Raw genomic sequence first — 19,465 nt, forward strand, 5'->3', positions numbered from 1 at the left:
TCTAATGAATTAAGCGGGCTCCTTGAGAGCAGGAACCATGTTTCTTCCTTTGTGTCCCCAGTGCTTGGCACAGCACCTGGCTTATTAGTAAGCCCTTAATGCTTGTTGGCTGATAGAACGAACACTTTGGTTAATTCAGTAGACGGTGAAAGAGGCTCCGCTGTACCACAACAATGGACCGATGTTCGTGAAATTGGCATGAACGTTTCTGAGACAATCAACTAACATTTATTTAGACACCTGCTACGGACCAATCACCACGCTAGGCTCTAGAGGTGCAAAGAAAGGGAAGGCAGTTCCTGCTCTCAAAGGACCTTCGGGTCTAATGGGGAAACAACTTGCAAAAACAAGATACAGACCCAATAAATGGCAGAGAGGCGGCTAGGTGTCCTGGAGCCAGAAGACCCGAGTTCAAATCCAGCCGCAGACACTAGCTACGTGACCCTGGGCAAGTCACTAAACCCCAGCTGCCAATTTCTCCCCCCTAAAGTGGGGATGGTAGCAGAACCTACCTCCCCCGGTGGTTGTATCTAATAAGTGTTTGTAAAGCACTCTCCGCACCTTGAAGCGCCACACGGATGCTGTTATTATTATGGCCGACACTTCACAGGGTTGCAAAGTGCCTTTCACATCCATGATCTCATGCGCGCCTCGCAATAATAACCCGGGGAGGGGCGCACTCCCGCTCTCCCGTCCCACGCCGCCCTGGGCTGCGTGTGCCCTGGCGGGGCCTGGGGTCTCCCTCCCCCTTTGTGTGTCTGATTGCAAGCGATCCTCGTGGATCCGACTCGAATGTCGCCCAGCTAACTCGGACCCCCGGGAGCAGAGACGCGGCTTGACTGCTAATGTTCGAGGTTCGATGACGCCATGAGGCGCCCTGACGTACGTCCGTCGGTCCGTCCGTCCGTCCGTTCGGAGCTGCAGGGCGGGCCGCCTGTCAGGTGCCGGGGGAGCTGGCGCACTTAATTGGGGGAGTAGTAGGAGGGGAGGAGGGGAGGGCGGTATAAAACAACCAAACAAGCCATCCCAACTGGCTCCGGGTCACGTGACGCGCCAGGCTGGGCTCCCCGATCACGTGCAGATCGGTAGGTGCTGTTCGGCGCGCCTACCGGAGCCCCCTCGCAAAGGTGTGTGAGCGTGTGGTGCGTGCGTGTGTCTGCCCGCCCGCGTGGATCTGTATGTGTGTAGCGGCGCCCGAGGCGGGGGGGTGGGGGTAGTTGTTGTGGGGGGCGGGGGGGGTTGGGCGCGGAGCGTTCCCTCGTCACGTGGCGCAAGGCGGGCAGCCATCTTGCTACAAACACAAACACTGAGGAGCGGCTGCAGCGGGAGCGCCAGCGCGCGCCGCCCCCCCTTCGCCTCCCTCCCCCTCCCCCCTCGCCGGCCAGTCTGCCGCGCGCCCTAGCCTCGCTCCACCAACGCCCCGGAACTGGAGCCCGAGCCTGGCGCAGCTTGCCCGGGATCGCCCGCCCGCCCACCAGCGGTAAGGAGCGCGTCCGTCCCATCCAGCCCAGCCCCCCAGCTTTGCCGGGGGGCGCTTGGGGCCTACGAGCCGGCGTCCCCACCCCCCAGCCCTCCCCCAACCCCGGCAGCCACTCTCAGGACCCCAGGGGCTGGAGGGGCGGCAGGCCATAGCGAGGCTCGCTCCCCCCTCCCCGCTAGGGCCAACCCCTCTTCCCCTGAGGGCGGGACTGGGCGGGCCAGGCCCCTCCTGGATCTCCGGCTGGACGCCCCACGGCGCGGGGCACCGGCAGCATCCCGGCCTCCGCCGGAGACCCTGCCCCATCTCGGGCTGCTCTCCAGTCACCCCACCCCCCCCGGCTTTGCGCGGCCACTAGAGCGGTGGAGACCCCGGACCCACAGCCCTTCTGGGCCCCGAATCCCATCGAGGGGTGGGCTGTGTGCCGCCCGGGGTCCTGGACACCATCCTTCCTCCGCACACTCTCCCCCCCACTCTTCTTTAAAAATGCCCCCTGCCCATCGTTCCCCGTTTCTTCTCCAGTGAAATAAGGGGGTCGCACTATAGTGATCCCGATTGTAGCTTTGACATTGCGAGTCTTGATTTTTCACCTGGAAGTTCTTTCCCCATGGACACAGTGAAGCTCTTCTAAACTCCCCTCCACAACAATACACTCATCCCTTTTGGCAAAGAAATACAGTGTCATAGTCCCCACTTTTCTACTCCTAGGTCTTCAGATCATAGGTTTATGTAGAGCTGGAAGGGACCTTAGAGTCGGTGGAGTCTGACATCCTCGTCTTGAACCTGTGTCTCAATGACTCCAAGTCCACGACTCTGTGCACTAGACCATGCTGCCTTTAGAGTATTTTGTTCTGATTTTCCCCTAAATTTTCTTGTCTGGCAGTGACAAACAGAACAGGCACCTTCATGAACCCCATTCCAATCAGAACTTCAACCTTTCTGCAGAGCTCCCAGAAATTCCAGGATTCTGCTCTCGCAGTGCTGGTCATGTAATACTTATGATAGCCCACAAGACCATCTTTAGAGACTATCTGAGTAAATTGTTTGAGTTTCCACCAAAAGAATCCCCTCCCAAATTGCTGTTTATTTCGTCCTCACAAGGAGATCCTAGCCTAAAATCATCTCAACCTCATCATCCCTTGCAACTTGTGTCTACATTCTTATTCATTCATTGCATTTTCTTCTGCTAGAGGCGTTAGATCTTTTTAGATAAACAGTAATAACTTGGTATAGTAGAACTGAATCTTAGCTGTGCTACTTTGTATTACCTTAGGTAAGTCACTTAATAACTCTGGACCTCAGTTTTATCAACTGTATCACGAAAGTACGGGAAGAGATGATGTCTAAGGTTCATATGATTCTGTGAACTTGGTTCTTCTCCCACTGTTGCCCTTTAACTGAATTACAACCAGACCTAATACCTCAGCTCTTGTTTTTCTTTCAGAATAAGCCACCTGTCTGGGTGTCATTTTGATTTATGCAAATATGAATAGGCTGAGGAATGTTTGGAGGGTTCTGGTAGTGTTTGGTTATGTTGAATCATGTCACGCTGGGGTCTTGTTCAGCTGAGAAATCAAGGTCTTCAGGGTACTTAGTGATTGAAGACTAGAGAATCAAGAGTTTGGGCTACCTGAGAGTGTGTGGGAATTGATGGACTTTGAATCCTTAGGGAAACTGGATTCTTGGATTTTAACCCTGTGACAGTTATTCAGGCTGTATACTAGAATTTTTTGTACCATTGAGTTCCTAGAAATAGTAATATAAAAATGTAAGTCACTGGGAGGGAAAAGATTGGGGAGGACTTCTAAAGTGGTACATTGAACCCATCCCTGACTTTGAAAGTAAAGTGAAGAAAAGCAATCTAACAGATAAAATTTCAGAAACTAAAGTATCCGTAGGAATTAGGGATGATGAGAGAAGATTTGCAGTTGACATAAAGTCCTCCTCAGCCTGTATTTGGTACAGGAATCATTGTTTTAGGGAGCAACAACTATCTCTCAGCACAGTGTTTTGCATGTGGTGAGCAACTAATAAATACTTTTAATTCATTCAGATCCCATCAGTTTGGAGGAATCCGTAGAAGAGCTTAAACAAAATGAAAGGGTGTGAAAGCACTTCAGCACTGCACAAATGTGACTGATTATATTGATGGTTTCAGGAAATAGAGTTAGGGACCAGAGTTGCTTGCCCCCAAGTAGACTGGCTCTTTTTCGAAGCTTCAGAGAAACTTTTCAGTAGGATAGGAAGAAGATCTGGTCTTTATGAAATAGGGGGAATCTTGAAGACCCAAGCAGAGACAGCTACTTTGGATATTAGAGATTTGAGTGAGATTTTTCTATCACTTAATGATTGGAGCTAAATTTGGAGTATTGGGAAGAAAGTACTTCAGGGATCTAGACTCTCATTAGTTCGAGTCCTTCCTCCACCAGTGCAGATTTTAACCTCCTTTATGACTTAGTTATTTTCAAAAGTTGTTGTGGCCAAAAAAATATCTTGTGGCCGACCTGGTGATGAACCTCTGCCACTTAGCCAGGCTTGCCCTCGGACAATACGTACAGTCTGACAGAGATTTTGCTTTGCTGGCATCGCTTTCAAGAACACCATGGTGTTCACACTGTGATGAGGCATTGACTAGAATTTTGCTAAATAGACACCTAATTCCCACCTCCATCTTTCTTTTCCTTCCTGTTTCCTGGTAAGAGTAGTCCTAACAGACCTGACACTAGCAAAGACTGAAAAACTGATTGGTTTGTTTTCCATTGACCCATTTTCTTAGTGGTATTCTTCCTGTATTCATAGAGAAGAAAGTTCAGACTGAGGCGTGAGCAGGCATGTGTGTCTGTCTGTGTGTCTGTGTGTGTGTAGAGGTATGAGGCTCAAGAATAAACAGAAGTTGGGAGAAGTGAAGAATATGGTCATTAAGTTCCAGGAGAAGAAAAGAAAGCTTAACTATGTGTGATTCTCTTCCTTTTACCTTGAATCTGACAAAATTTTAGGACAATCATCCCGTAGTTCCCTAACAATTCTCTCTTTCTTCTTCCCACCCTTCCCTTGCTCTGCTTCCTTCAATTCCTCTCAGCACACATTTTAAGCAACAACTGTGTGCTGGGATAGGACATCTAAATTTTAAAAAACTACTCCTTTCCCTCCTATCACAATCTCTTCAGAGTATGGTGGTTTCCCCATTAGTGCAAATGGGAAACTGAACCATTGTGAATTTAGTATGATGAAGTAACCCTTACCTTTCCCCATGACCGTCTTTCTCTATATATTCTCTTCCTTTGTGATTTCATCAGCTTCCATGAGTTTGGTTTCGCTTCAGTTAAACAGACAGCTCCTAGATTTCATATCAAGTCATAATCTTGCTCTTGAACTCCTGTCCTATACTACCAGCTGCCTGCTAAACATCTCTACTTGGTTGTCTTGGAGGCACCTCAAATTCAACATGTTCAAAAAAGAACTTATTTCATATTTCCCATCTGAAAATCCATACCTCCTCTAAGCTTGTACATCCTTATTAATGGTACCACCTTCCTCCTAGTCACCCAGGTTTATAACCTTGGAGTAATTCTTCTCTTCCTTAGTCCTCATATCCAGTCATTTCCCACATCTTATTTAGCCTGCCTCCAAAACATTTCTCCTATCCATTCCCTTGTCTCTACTTAAACAACTTTGACCCATCTTATGCCTTCAGCTTTCCCCTGAACTATTGTGAGGGTTCCCAGTCTCCCCTTTTTCTAGGCCAGCTTCCAGCTTGATATTCCTAAAACACAGATCTAACCATGTGACATCCCCTCCCCCCTCCCTGCCCTGGCATATACATAAATCTTCAGTAGCTCCCTGTGATAGGATAAAATATAAAATTTTCATCCTGTCATTTAAAGCACTTTATGATCTTGGCTACCAGTGACTTCCAGTCTTTAGTTCCGTATTATTCACCTTTGTATGCCGTCCATTCTAGCCAAATTGGTTGCTAACTGTTCCTTAAACACAACATTCTACTAACCTCAATGCCTTTGCACAAATGGTGCCCCATGAGTGGAATTAAATTCTTTTTAGGGATTCCACTTTACCTAATAGAATTCTTACAAGCTCAGTTTATATTCATCTTTTGCCTGATATTCTCTCCCTCCTTTTCAAGTTTCCCTGACCTTCTTGACTTCTATCTTTTTATTGGTGTAAATGTTATTTCTACTAGAATATAAGCTTCTTTAGGGTAAGGAATGTTTTATTTTTTTCTTTGTATCCATAGCTGCTAGCACAGTCCACTGGCATGTAGTAGGTGTGTGTGTGTATATATATATATATATATATATATGTATATATGTGTGTATATATATATATATATATATGTTTGCTGAATTAAAAGAACACAGTGAATTAAGAGTTGGCCATTTATATAGAAGAGGCACATAATAACAATTTAGTTTTTGAGTAGGATGGGGAATGTTTGAGCAAGTCTAATGCCTCACAGTGAATTAGGATGGGGCTATAAGGGGACTAGCAAAAGCAAAAATGGGATTATAGAACTACATAGCTTTGGGGGCCCAAGCATCCTGTTCCCTTCTCTAACCCAGAAGGAAACCCATATCATGTGTTCTGTCTTTCCAGAGTGTGGGAGCATTGTACATGTCTACCAAAGCAAATAACTTCTATTTAAATTACAGCCTCCAGTGTGGTTTCCTTTTTCCCCAATTCATCTACACTTTTTTGTTTCTCCTACCTCATATAAGCTGCATTTGTTTCTAACAACCTGGGCAGAGGGATTAAGAAAGGAAGCAAAGGCCTTCATCCTAATTACCACTAACTGTTGACCCAGAGAAGATTCAAAATATACAGCAATAAATTTTCATTTCAAGAAAGCCTATATAATAAATACTACACATTGTTTTCAAAGCTACCCAGCTTTTCTTTGCTTCCTTGTAAGTTTTCTTTTGTTCTCTGCTGTGCACTTTTTACTTTGTTCTTCTCCCCTTCCCCCCCAAGAGGGCTATGATTAAGTGGGGATATCAATCTATCTAGATAGAGATACACACACACACACACACACACACACACACAAGCACGGATATACACATACATGTATATATATACACATAAACATATGCATATATACAAACATATACATACATACACACATACATATACACATATACATTCATATGCATCAATGTAAGACCATACTATACTTGTTTGTCTTATGTTTCTCTGAGGGTGGATAACATCTTTCTTCACAGGTCCAAGTCTTCCCATATTTTTCTTAGTCCACCAACTCATTATTGTCTGCTATACCACAGCAATATTACAGCCATATATGCTGTCTAGTTATTTTAAATAGTCTAAAACAATATTGATTAATATGGCTAACATAGTATATTTTCCAAATTTTTCTCTTTTGATTAACTCTATTTTAGCTTTAACTTTGAGATCATGATTACTACCCCTGCTTTTTCTTTCCCCTGATAAATGCTGCTATTGATCTTTATTTTGTTTATATGGATCTCCTATTTCCTATCCCTCCTGACTCCTCTACTCTACTTCCACTGCTACCTTGCCCTCCTATTACTTAATGTACCTCCTGCCAAAGATTCTTCCTTTATCCTCTTTCCCCCCCAAATTCCTCCCTTATCCTCTCCCCCTTCTGTATCCCCCTTAGCCTTTTATTTCTTTCTTAATTTAGAACACTTTTCTACCCTTAAACACACACACACATATACATGTGTTTGTGAATATGTCCATGTGTATAGTGCCCTCTTTAGCCCTTTCTCAGTGAGAGTAGGGTTCTAGTCCCCTTCCCCCATCTAATTCCTCTAAGTTCTTCTTTTCACATCTCATTTGTATAAGATAATTATTCCTTTTACCTTTTCCTAGATGGCTCACTTTATAGTATTGCATTATACTCAGCTGTAATCTTAGACATATGATTTACATTTTCTCTTTGCAAAAGAAGTCTGTCCTTATTAAGTCCCTTGCAGTTAGCTCTTGATGTTTACCTTATATTTCTCTTGTATGTCAGATTTGCTGTTGATTTCAGGTCTTTTTGCAACAAAATCCAGCAAGTCTGGCAATTCATTGAATGTCTATTTTTTTTTTCATTGAAGATTATGCTTAACTTTGCTGGGTATGATATTTTCAGCTGCAACCACAGTTCTTTTGCTCTTTGATATATAATGTTCCAAGACCCTCAGTCTTTTAGTGTAGCCACTGCTAGGTCTTGTGTGATTCTAGTTGTGGCTCCATCTTACTCTAATTGTTTTTTTCTTATCACTTGTAATATTTTCTCCTTGAGCTGGGCACTTTGTAATCTAGCTATGATATTCCTGTAGGTTTTCCTTGTGGGAAAACCTGTCTCTTTCAGGTGCTGATTGGTGGGTTTTTTCTCAGTCTTTATTTCTTAGAAAGACACAGTACATTTGCATTGGAATAGTCCGATAACTATTGGAAATGAGGAAATGAAGAAAGCTTTATCTGTTTTCCCTGACTCCCTATTAGAGTTGTGAGAACTTTTTCATATAGTCTGTCTTTCTTTCTTCCCATCTTCTCATGTTTGTATCTTTTACATTTTAGATGCATAGATCTTATACCTTATTCTTTCTCTCCAGTGGCATAAAAGCCTTCAGTTTCTCTCCTTTAATTCCTATTTCTACAAGCAAAAGAAGTTTTTACCTAGTAACTACTTCTCAACTTTTCCTTCCTCTCCTTGGAGGAGGAAGGGGAGGCCTTGGAGAGTGCCTCAGTGGTCCATTCCTGTCAGATGACTACATCTTACCTTTGAGTATGCTTCTAAACTTTTCCATCCCAGTTAACTCAGAACTTGATTCTTTCCAGAACTTGCAACAAGCATTTATTAAGCGCTGTGGTACCAGACGCTGCACTAAGTGCTGGGAATTCAAATATAAACAAAACAAAAAAAGACACTTGTCCTGTGCCTACCAGGATTCCTATCAATATCCTTTAAGGAGCCTCCCTTCTCTGTCCCTCTAACATTCTTCCTATTCTTGGTCCTTTTCCTTCAAGTATCCTATTTATCATGAAAACAGATTTCTCCTCTATTTTTCATACTCTGTCTATATACAGCCAACTCTTCTCTGATTATCTCTGGATTTAGTTTATCCAGAATAGGAGTCCTTAACCATGGACTCCTTTGGCTGGTGAAGTCTATGGACCCCTTCTCAGAATAATGTTTTTAAATATATATGATAAATACATGGGATTACAGAAGAAACCAATTGTATTGAAATAATTATCAAAATATTAAAAGTTCCAAGTTCACAGACTTCCTGAAATCTATCCATGTAGTCCAAGTTGAGAACTCCTGGTCTAGATTTTCCCTCTTCTCCAACTGAGCTTTTCACAGAGTGACTTATGAAGTAATTTTTCATCCTGTTCTTACCCTACCTTCCTCTGGTAGGGATGCTGGTCATTTGGCATTATGTAATGGGGGAGGGGAGTAGAAAAACTAGGGGCTTTGGTAATCCACATACTGGATAAACAGCTCCTAAGTTTTTAGTGTAGGCAATAATCTGTACTCTGTACAAAAGTAGGTTTTGAAATGGTCTGTGAAATCTGTGGTGACTGAAGAGTCAAGGGCAAGGGCAAGTAAATCTATCTTTTCTTCTTCATCCCCTTCTTAAGGAACTTTTCCCAGATGTGAAGGGCCCCTGGTCACCATTATACTAAGGACCATATCTGATAACTGGTGACCCCTGGCTCAGCCCGTTACACCAGCCTCTGCCTGAAGAGAGCCATCTCCTCTGTTCCCTGTCCCCAGGTATCTGGGGGACAGATTGCCAGGTAAGTTCTGGGATGGAGTGAAGGACCAAGGACCAAGCATCTCCAGAGAGGAAAAAGGAATCAGATTTAGTTAACTTGTCCATTTTATCCCCCTCTAGGTTATCCTCCTAGATTGGTTTATCTCTTGGCATCTTATGTTGTGAATGGCCCTGAACAAGTGTCTATAATCCAGGTATTCTAAAGCAGCCTTTAATTTTATTCCCAGACCCTGGTGCCCTTGATTGATCCCTTTCTCTGATTTCTCATTCCCCAGTGTGCCATCTTCCTTCCTCGTTTGGATATCAGGTGTCAAGCCTTCGCCTTCCTGTCACACTGTTCCCATTTCCTCCCAACTTCCTGCCTTCAGGAAACTCAAGCAGCTTCACAATGGCAGCAGAAACTCTCAACTTTGGGCCAGAATGGTAAGTTGGGACCTATTCTATGAGAGTAGAAGAACCATAAGAGGGGAGAAGGGAGAGATTTCTGTGACCTTCTCTTTGCTTCTGTACCCTACTCTAGGCTTCGAGCACTGTCAAGTGGCAGTAGTGTGATCTCCCCACCTCCTTCCCCTGCCATGCCTAAATATAAGCTGGCTGAGTATCGTTATGGGCGTGAGGAGATGCTGGCACTCTATGTCAAGGAGAATAAGGTGGGTTGGCTTCCCCAAAAGAGTACTCAGAAAAACTATTTTGTTCTTTTAGTGTGCACACCTCATTAGGGAAGTATGTGGGGTATGTAGTGTCTCAACTTTTCTACCTCTGGAACTAGCAGATCCCAGATGAACTGCAGGACAAAGAATTTGCTGCAGTGTTACAAGAGGAACCACTGCAGCCATTGGCATTGGAGCCTGTGACAGAAGAAGAGCAGGTGGGGCTTAAGAACTAGACAACTATGTTTTAGAAAGTAAATGTGGGGCAGCTAGATGGCACAGTGGGTAGAGCAGCAGCCCTGGAGTCAGGAGAACCTGAGTTCAAATCCAGCCTCAGACACTTGACACACTTACTAGCTGTGACTTTTGGCAAGTCACTTAATCCCAATTGCCCTGCCTTCCCCCCTCCCAAAAAAAGAAAAGAAAAAAGAAATGGACAGGAAAGTCATATACCTGGTGTGGGGGAGGGTAATGACTTCTGAGGGTGGGATATTAGGGTGGATTTGTAGAGAGCCAGGTGCTGGAGAAGCAAGTTACCCTGGGTTCTCATTCCCAACACTGGCTCCTTCCTCAGAGAAACTTCTCCCTGTCAGTGAACAGTGTGGCTGTGCTGAGGCTGATGGGGAAGGGGGCTGGCCCCCCCCCAGGTGGTATCTCTCGTGGCAGAGGCAGCACAAGGAGCCGAGGTAGTAGGGGATTACTGGGATTTCTGGTATGGTGAGGGAAGTGGGTCAGTTGATTTTTTAAGACTTCCTAATAGTGGGGTCTGGTAGTTTCTTCTGCCAACCAGTTTAGGTGCCTAGCCCCTCTTTTTCCAGGCCGGGGCAGAGGTGATAGTGGCTTTTACCAAAGAAGCATTGAAGAAGGAGATGGAGCTTTTGGACGAAGTCCTCGGGAGATCCAGCGCAGCCAGAGCTGGGACGATAGGTACGGGCTGAAAAAAAGGAATATGTAGACAGGGAATAAGTTGGACAGAGAGGTAAGGTCACTGGAAGGCCTGTTATTTTTTCGTATATCTTTTTGGACCCTTTGTTAAATTCACTTCTGGTCCTGTGTTTTATTCTTACTTCCTTCTCCACCCCTCCCCGGCTACCCAATTCAGATTCTGTTTGTCTCAAATATTCCTTTCACCTGGGCCTCTCTCTAGCTCCCCTTTGTCACCTCCATCTGCTTTCTTAGTACACAATGGCTAGGGGGCTGTAGGACTTTCTACAGTTCAGGGAAACGGGGATTTTTAAAAAATTTGACCTAACACTCCTCCACCACTTTACCTCTTACAGAGGCGAGAGGCGGTTTGAGAAGTCAACAAGGAGAGATGGAGGTACAGAAGATGTAGCAAGAGTACAGTTGGGTTAAGCCTGGGCAAGAAAGGGATTGGGGACTCCCCTTGAAAGAAGCTTTGGGAATCATCATGCAAGGAATGAATGCCTCATTTTCTAGTAAAGTTCATATTAAGGGGTCTTCCATACACCTCTGCCCCCCAACCCTAATCTTATTCTTTCTCCTATTCGTAGTACGTTCTGGGTTTGAGGAGGGTGGATCAGGACCCCGGAAGGAACATGCTCGCTCAGACAGTGAGAATTGGCGTTCTCTACGGGAGGACCAAGAAGAGGAAGATGAGGGTAGCTGGCGACTTGGGGCAGGTCCCCGTCGAGATGGAGAAAGATGGCGTTCCACCAGTCCTGGTGAGGGAATGGGGAAAAAAGGCACTGAGGTTAAGTAGAAAGCCTTGCCACGTTAGAGTCCCAAGGCAAAGAAGGGAGAGTAGAAAATCATGAGAAGATAAGGAAGTAGCTTCTTGGACTTGAACATTTTTTCCAAGACTATTGAATTCTGTATGAACTGTAGAGTTCAGATGCTGATCCTTTCTCTACTTCCTTTTGTTCCTCAGATGGTGGACCCCGATCTGCTGGCTGGCGGGAGCATGGGGAGAGGAGAAGAAAATTTGAGTTTGAGTTGCGAGGGGAACGGGGTGGGGGTGTCGAGGAAGAGGGGCGGGGTGGGGGAGGCTCCCACCCCCGGAGGTCTCGGGGCCCTGATGGCTTTGATGATGACAAGGATGGACTCCCTGAATGGTGTCTGGAGGATGAAGATGAAGAAATGGGCACCTTTGACTCATCTGGGGCCTTCTTGCCCCTTAAGGTATCTTAAGAGGAAAATTGGGAAAGATTGGGCTGAGAGAACTTGTAGTAACTTCCACCTTGACTAGGTCTTCTCATTCTTCACCCTTCCTCCCCCCAAATAAATAAATGGTATGGTACAGAAGGGTCCCAAGGAGCCAATCCCTGAGGAACAAGAGCTAGACTTCCAGGGTCTAGAAGAAGAGGAAGAGGAGAAGTTGGATAGGCAGAATGGAGAGGGAACTGAGTCAGGTAAGACTGAAGAATGGAATGGCTAAGATGTGAAACTTGGAAGGCTGGGGAATAAGATAAAATACTGTGATAAGTTTACTGAAAGGAATAGGATCAGACTATCTGATCACTAGCAGGGTGGGCCCACGCTTCCAGTGATGGAAATGACACTGGACGCCAATCAAAAGTCCATATTCTTCCAGTGAGTAGTTATGTAGCCTTGGGCAAAAGATGAGGACTTCTCTGGCTTCATTTTCATCACCTTTAAGCTATTCATTTTGTATCTTAGCAAGTTCACTGATTTTTATGATACTTCCTATGTCACTTCTCTCTTAGGCATGGAGCCAGGCCCACTACCCATCCAAGAGGAGAAAATGCATCCTCCATCCCCCCTGCCTACTCTGGATCCTCTCTGGAGACCTGATGGAGAAGGGGATGAGGCTGTTGAGAAAGATCTTCCAGTGTTTGAAGGTAATAGAAGGCAGTGATTTTAGGGGTTGGTGGGAACACCCTTGGGAAGGAGTAATGGGTGGAGCAGATCTTTTTATTTCAGTTGCTCTAGAGTTGGAGGTAAGCTGTGTGGGCATATGCTGCTCCTTCTTTATTTTCCTGATCCTTCTTTCTTAGGGGATGAAACTAGGGTGAACCCTGAGGCTGGCTCACCACCTGGTTCTCCTGGAGACACAGAAGATGATGAGGGCATGAAACATCTGCAGCAGGTGATGAAGGGGTTGCTTGAGTACTCCCTAGCCCATAGGTCTTACCATTGCCCAATTTCACTTTGTCACATCCCTAACTCTAAACGACCTTTTCCACCTTTTTGCCCCTTATCCTGCTCTGGCTTCAGCCATTAACCCCATTTTTTTTCCTCCCTGGGGTCCTAGGAAGCAGAAAAGCTGGTAGCATCACTACAGGATAGCTCCCTAGAGGAGGAACAGTTCACAGCTGCCATGCAGGGCCAAGGACTTCGGCACTCAGCTGCTGCCGCTGCTCTTCCGCTCAGCCATGGGGCTGCCCGAAAGTGGTTCTACAAAGACCCACAGGGAGAGATTCAAGGTATTTCAGAGGGTGAGGGAGTTGATAACTTGGTCTAAGAAAGGATGAATTCGAGGTTGGAGAAAGGACATCCATGTGCTTAGTTCCTCTTGAACTCAGTGTATTCTCTCTGGCCTAGGTCCCTTCACAACACAGGAGATGGCAGAATGGTTTCAAGCTGGCTATTTCTCCATGGCATTGCTGGTGAAACGGGGCTGTGACGAAGGTTTCCAACCACTGGGTGAGGTTATCAAGATGTGGGGGCGTGTGCCCTTTGCCCCAGGACCCTCACCTCCCCCGCTGCTGGTAAGCACACGTAATACGCTGCCCAGGGCACTAGGATTTGTATAGAGAGAGAGCTCATGAGTGGTGACAGGGAAGGCCCAGGAAAAGTTTGGTTAGGAGATAGGGGCAATGCTGAGGAAGTTAGAGGGTTAGGGGCTGCCTGGAAAGAGAAGAATGTTTCCTTGCGGAGTGCTTTCCCGTGGTCTACCACATTGAACCTTGTTGCCTCTGTTTCCGTCCGTCCATCTCAGGGAAACATGGATCAGGAGCGGCTGAAGAAGCAACAGGAGTTAGCAACAGCTGCACTGTACCAGCAGCTGCAGCACCAGCAGTTCCTTCAGCTCATCAACAGGTAGTGCTGAGGTGGGTGGGCGGAGGGAGGGGGTCCCTGCCCTCAGCTATTTGGAACATAGATTTGAAGGATTAGAGATTGACTGTCCTCCATACTACCCAGCCGCCAGTTCCCACAGTGTGCACTCCAGCAAAAGGCAGCTATGGGAGACCTGACGCCTCAGCAGCAGCAACAGCTCACTGTGTTTCTGCAGCAGCTACAGGCTCTCAAACCCAGGTATAACCAGGACATGAGGTCTTTGTCCCCAGAATGTGAAAGAAAGGATCATACTTAGGAATAAGATCAGAGTCCTAAGTCAGATTTATTCTCTCTCAGAGGTGGGGACCAGAACCTCCTTCCAACGATAAATCGTTCCTTGTCGGTGCCAGATTCAGGCACCCTCTGGGATCTGCATACCTCAGCTTCATCACAGTCAGGTATGTATATGACCAGGCAAGGCCATCTGAGTCCTTTCCCACCTCTCCTCTGCTATTCTACAATTCTACCTTTATCTAAAAAGACAAAGTATCCACTTTGCTATCACGAGCCTCACTCAAAATTTACCTTCCTTCTCCTTCCTTGCTGGGAAGCTGGGAAGCAGTTGATCTGCCTTCACCTAGAGGAACATCCATCAGAGCCCCACCGACTACAGACCTGACCTATTCCCCTTATCTGATTCCTCTGATGCCATCCCTTTTCCAAGCAAAGTCTGCAGGATAAAAAGTTCTCTCTGAAAATCAACTCTTTCCCCTCCCTTGCCTCTTTTCAGGTGGTGAGGCCAGTTTGTGGGACATACCAATTAACTCTTCGACTCAGGGTCCAATTCTAGAACAACTCCAGCTGCAACATAAAGTGAGTCACTTTGAGGCTTAACATAAGGGTGGGATTGACTCAAGGCCAAAGGGCAGGACTCTGTATGCTGTTTTCCTTCCCAGCTCCAGGAGCGGAGAGACGTGGAACTCAGGGCAAAACGAGAGGAGGAGGAACGGAAACGCCGGGAAGAAAAGCGGAGGCAGCAGCAGGAGGAACAGAAGAGGAGGCAGGAAGAAGAGGAGCTGTATCGGCGCAAGCAGGTAGGGAATGAAAAGGGGGCAGCTCCTTCCAAAGACCAAAGAATTGGCAGTCAGGAGTCTTAGCTTCATCCATTAGAGAGTTAGAAAGGACCTTAGGTGCTGTCTAGTCACATCCCCTACTTTTAACTTGGTGAAACCTTCTTGACTTAAACATGTGTTTCTTCCCAGGTTCGGCAGCAGGAACTGCTCCTAAAGCTGTTGCAGCAGCAGCAGGCAGTGCCTCCATCACCAGGCTCCCCTCCTCCACTCTGGGCAGGCCTGGCAAAACAAGGCCTCTCGATGAAAACCCTGTTGGAGCTACAGCTGGAGGGTGATCGGCAGTTGCACAAGCAGCAACATCGGGAGCCTCCTCGAGCCCAAGCCCCAGCCCAACGGGCGGTAAGCCAGAGCCAGATCTGAGCAATGCTTCCATAAATCCTACTTTGATGTCCCCTCACCTTCTTTCACTGTCTTTTCCACCCCATCTCATCTATACCACATACGAGTGGTACCTTAGAACCTGAGAGGGACCATCCTGCCTATTGCCTTCAGCTTCTTAGCGTGACCTAGAGCTTGATGGGAAGCCGAGTACATCTAGAAGTAGAGGCACACCCCAGTCCTCGTTCTTCTTGCCCCCCTTTTTCTTACTGTGTGTTTTGGAGGCAATGGGGGTTAAGTGACTTGCCTGGGGTCATACAGCTAGTAAGTGTCAGAGGCCACATTTGAACTTAGGTCCTCCTGACTCCAGGTCCAGTGCTCTATCCACTGTGCCACTTAGCTGCCCCCTTCCTCTTATTCTAAAGCCCAGTTTAATTTTAGGGATCTTCCATTTTTTTTTGTAAATATGTGCCCTTCGCCTCCTGTTTCCCCTTCCTCATCCCTATACAAATACCAAGCATAGGTTTCTCTCATCCATCTCTCTTGGCAGCTGTTCTACAAAGCTCTTCTGTTCTGTTGTCTTTACTAATCTGACTCCCCCTACTCTCTGTGTCTCTGCAGCATGGGGGCCTGGGCAGCGCCCCTCTATCCCAGTGGGTGGCAGAGGCAGGACCCCTATGGGGTGGGCTAGAGAAGAGCGGGGGCAGTGGAAGTCTGGGGCTCTGGGAGGAAACACTCAAGGGCAGCAGCAACCTGGCCAGGAGCCTGGGCCTCAAGAACAGCCGAAGCAGTCCTTTGCTCAGGTGCGTGCAGGGCCTCATCTAGTCTGGGAGGAAGGGGGAGGGCAGGGAAGCAGCAGGGTGACGGATGGGGCAGGGTCAGCTCTGAGCCCTGACTTGACTCCGTTCTTCTGACACAGCGATTCCTACGGCCACCCTTCTGGCCGACCTGGGCGAAAGAAGACAGATGAGGAAGAGAAGTTGCTGAAGCTGTTGCAGGGCATTCCTAAGCCCCAGGACGGCTTCACCCAGTGGTGTGAGCAGATGCTTCACACGCTGAGCACCACTGGGAGCCTAGATGGTATGGACAGGGCACAGTGGGGGAGCCAGGGGCCTGTGTAACCATACTCAGGTGGTCCCTGATATTTCCCACAAACCCCTACAGTGCCCATGGCTGTGGCGATCCTGAAAGAGGTGGAATCTCCCTATGATGTCCATGATTACATCCGGTCCTGTCTAGGGGACACATTGGAAGCCAAAGAGTTTGCCAAACAATTCTTAGAGCGAAGGGCCAAGAATAAGGCTAGTCAGCAACGGCAGCAGCAGCAGCAGCAGCAGGTGGGGATCCGGAGGGACTAATCCGTGGCCAGTAGGGGACCGATGCTCCTTGCTTGGGTATGAGACAATGAAAATGATGTCTCTCAGCTTTCCTTCTGATCTTCCCCTGTCCTTACAGGAGGCATGGCTCAATACAAGCTCCTTACAAGCTGCTTTCCAAACCAATCACAACACGAAGCTGGGCCCCGCAGAGGGCAGCAAGGCCAAGAGGAGAGCACTGATGCTGCATGCAGACCCCAGCATCCTGGGTATGTATGATGGTTGGGGATCACCTCCTGTGGAGCCAAAACTGGGTGGGGAGGGGGTACAGTGTGTGTGAGGGCTGTAGGAGTAATGGAACTGGTTGGTGACAGTCTGAGAGAATACTGAGTTTGTTTTCAAACCCCTTACTCCCTGGCCCCAGGCTACTCCCTGCATGGATCCCCCAGTGAGATCGAGAGTGTGGAGGACTACTGAACAGCCAGCCCCCCAGCCCCACCTGAGGGTGGGGAAGGAGGTGGCATAGATACCTGGGACCCTGAGCCTGGCCAGGTTCCCCCTGGATAGGGGGAAGGCAGAAGCTGGAGGAAAAAGAGGCAGAGTCCTCAGCACTTGTTACAAACCACATGATGCACCTTAACTCACCCACCACGAGGCACTTTACAGATTGGGGGGAGGGGGGGGGGCTGGGGGAGAGGGATTTTTTTTTTATTAAAACCTGAAGAAAATGTTAAAAAAAAAACAACCTAGACTTCCCCCTCCCCTCCCAGCACCCTTTCTCCCCATTGGGGGTTGATGGGTTTGGGATCTGATTGGGGTGGTAATGGAGTCCCAAGGGTCCCTTTTTTAAAAATGATGAGAGGGGAGGGTGGGTTCTGATTAAAAAACAAAACACTGTTATTTGGGGGTGATAAGGGAACTAAGACCCAGGGACCTGCCTAGTCCATGTTCCTCCTCCCCTAGGCTGTACTTAGCCTTTGCTACCCCATACACCAGCCCTCTGTGTAACTGGAAGCTTGGGCAAGAACAGTTTGCACAGTAGGGTCTCCTTTGACTATTGGACCCACTGTGAACTGCTTGGGGTGGTTCCTGTGATTGTTGCTGATGTTTCTGGGGAGCAGGGGCTGAGGAAGCCACCCCTGCTCTGCTGCTTTAGGGGTAAGTTGCACAAATCTGATGGGCCCACCAGCCTGTTCCCCTTGGCTGGGTAAGTAGGAATGGGGCCTTGTGTCAGTGTTAGCCCTGTTAAGGGAGCAACAAGCAGTGGCCCAAGTTGAGGGGCTTTCTTCCATCTGCCATTTGGGGTGGGGGGAGGGACTAGTGCTGGGTAACCCAGTTCCCCAGTCCCCCATATGAATGTATTTTTTGGGACATGGCACCTATGCCCTATGCCCTACTCAGTTTTTGGCAGAAGGAATAGGAAATGGACAACCCTCTCCAGCAGCTGCCCTCCCTTTGAGGTAGAAGAGAAGGAACCCAGGGAAAGGCAGCTTGGAGATGGGGTTTGGGGGCGGGGGGAGGGTTAGAGGTGTGCTTCACACAACTTAAATTTGACCAAATTGGAGAGGAACAAATGGTCTCTCTCTGCTCCCCTCTCCCTTTTACAAATACTGTGATGGGGGAGGGGGGAGGATATTAAGAAGACACGTCTGTCTGTCTTGTGTAAGGGGAGGTTGGGATTATTTTTTTCTTTTATCATCCAATTGATACCATCTGGGTTTCTTACATTGTCTCCCCAACATTATCCACACTGCTCTCAACCCCCCAGAGTGCACAGTATTAGGCTAGGGTTCTGCCTCTACCTCCCCCTCATGAATGTACTTGTTCCCCTACCCTGGGGGAGGAGGGGAGGGGGAAGAGCAACATTACCCCCTTGGATCCCATATTTTTTTATTTTATTTTTGCACCAAAGTGGCAACTGGTTCAGAGTTGGTCATGGCCTTGGGTGGGGGAGGCTCCCCTACTTGCTTCCCCTTGGCTTCTTCAACAGTGTTAGTGTCTGTGTAATACTCTCTAAAGCAATAATGGGGATGGGGGGGAATGTTTGTTTTTTTTTTTTGGTTGCTGCTGGCCTCCCTGACTCCCCGTTCCCTTCACTCTGCCCCCCTTCTGCCAGTATTCAGTGGCATTAGAGGTGGGGGAGGGCTACTATTGTGACTGAATGTAACCACCCCCCTGCCACAGCCAGTGTGTGTAGGGAGGCTGATTATCCCCTTCCTCGTGTCTTCCCCTCCCCTCCCCCAGCGGAAGAGACTTTGAACTTAGGGGACCCTTGAGCCTGGAGTGGCCTTAACCCTGTGAGGAAGCTGGAGGGAGGGAACCCCACCCCCAACCCCCTTTCTGAGAGTGGTCAATGTTTACAAATCTCTGAGCCCCTCAGCCCAGGGACTCTGTACCCTGTTTCCATCCTATTTCCCCCTACCACCTCCCACAAATGGGTCTTCCTGGGCCCTGGCTGCTCCCTCTTTCCTGGGGCGGGGCAAGGGAGGGGCCAGTCTGTTTGGTCTGCCTTTTTGCCCATACCCCAAATTCCATGTGACAATACCCCTCACCTCCCCCATGTAAATACCCATCCCACCCCTAAATAAAACTTAGTGTGTGTTCTCCCCTTATGCCTCAGCTGTCTCTTTATTGGGGGTAGAGGGAAGACGGGGTCATGTCAACTCCAGAGAATGGAGCCAGTTTGCCCCTGGGACAGCAGTCCAACATTTACCAAGAAAAGGATTGAAACTCCTTCGGAAGATAAAGCTAGTCTACCCCCCCAAGGATACTTTCTGTAGACTTCACGTGTGGCTTAGGTAAGGAAATTCCACACCCT

The 19,465-nt window shown here is 47.6% G+C and overlaps 1 protein-coding gene across 3 annotated transcripts; it reads left to right on the plus strand.

Annotated features, from left to right (window-relative positions):
• The first annotated feature begins 1,045 nt into the window (after window positions 1-1,045).
• GIGYF1 (GRB10 interacting GYF protein 1) lies at window positions 1,046-19,256 on the plus strand. 3 transcript variants are annotated; one of them, XM_036766537.1, is made up of 27 exons: window positions 1,046-1,127; window positions 9,113-9,271; window positions 9,370-9,443; window positions 9,525-9,672; window positions 9,770-9,899; window positions 10,022-10,117; window positions 10,474-10,585; window positions 10,673-10,826; window positions 11,180-11,220; window positions 11,414-11,584; window positions 11,791-12,041; window positions 12,163-12,271; window positions 12,587-12,721; window positions 12,878-12,969; window positions 13,135-13,306; window positions 13,425-13,591; window positions 13,822-13,922; window positions 14,025-14,138; window positions 14,238-14,338; window positions 14,671-14,753; window positions 14,837-14,974; window positions 15,143-15,352; window positions 15,953-16,134; window positions 16,251-16,411; window positions 16,496-16,668; window positions 16,787-16,916; window positions 17,072-19,256. In XM_036766537.1, the coding sequence occupies exons 4-27, from the start codon at window positions 9,638-9,640 to the stop codon at window positions 17,122-17,124; spliced, it is 3,111 nt and encodes a 1,036-aa protein (XP_036622432.1). In that variant the 5' UTR covers window positions 1,046-1,127; window positions 9,113-9,271; window positions 9,370-9,443; window positions 9,525-9,637; the 3' UTR covers window positions 17,125-19,256. The 3 variants fall into 3 exon arrangements, with proteins under 3 accessions (XP_036622432.1, XP_036622433.1, XP_036622431.1); XM_036766538.1 differs by lacking the exon at window positions 1,046-1,127 and adding an exon at window positions 1,253-1,480 and having other exon boundaries at window positions 10,718-10,826; XM_036766536.1 differs by lacking the exon at window positions 1,046-1,127 and adding an exon at window positions 1,372-1,480.
• Window positions 19,257-19,465: the final 209 nt, after the last annotated feature.

This window comes from Trichosurus vulpecula, chromosome 7 (genome assembly GCF_011100635.1).
Source record: "Trichosurus vulpecula isolate mTriVul1 chromosome 7, mTriVul1.pri, whole genome shotgun sequence".
In the NCBI taxonomy this organism is placed as follows: Eukaryota; Metazoa; Chordata; class Mammalia; order Diprotodontia; family Phalangeridae; genus Trichosurus; species Trichosurus vulpecula.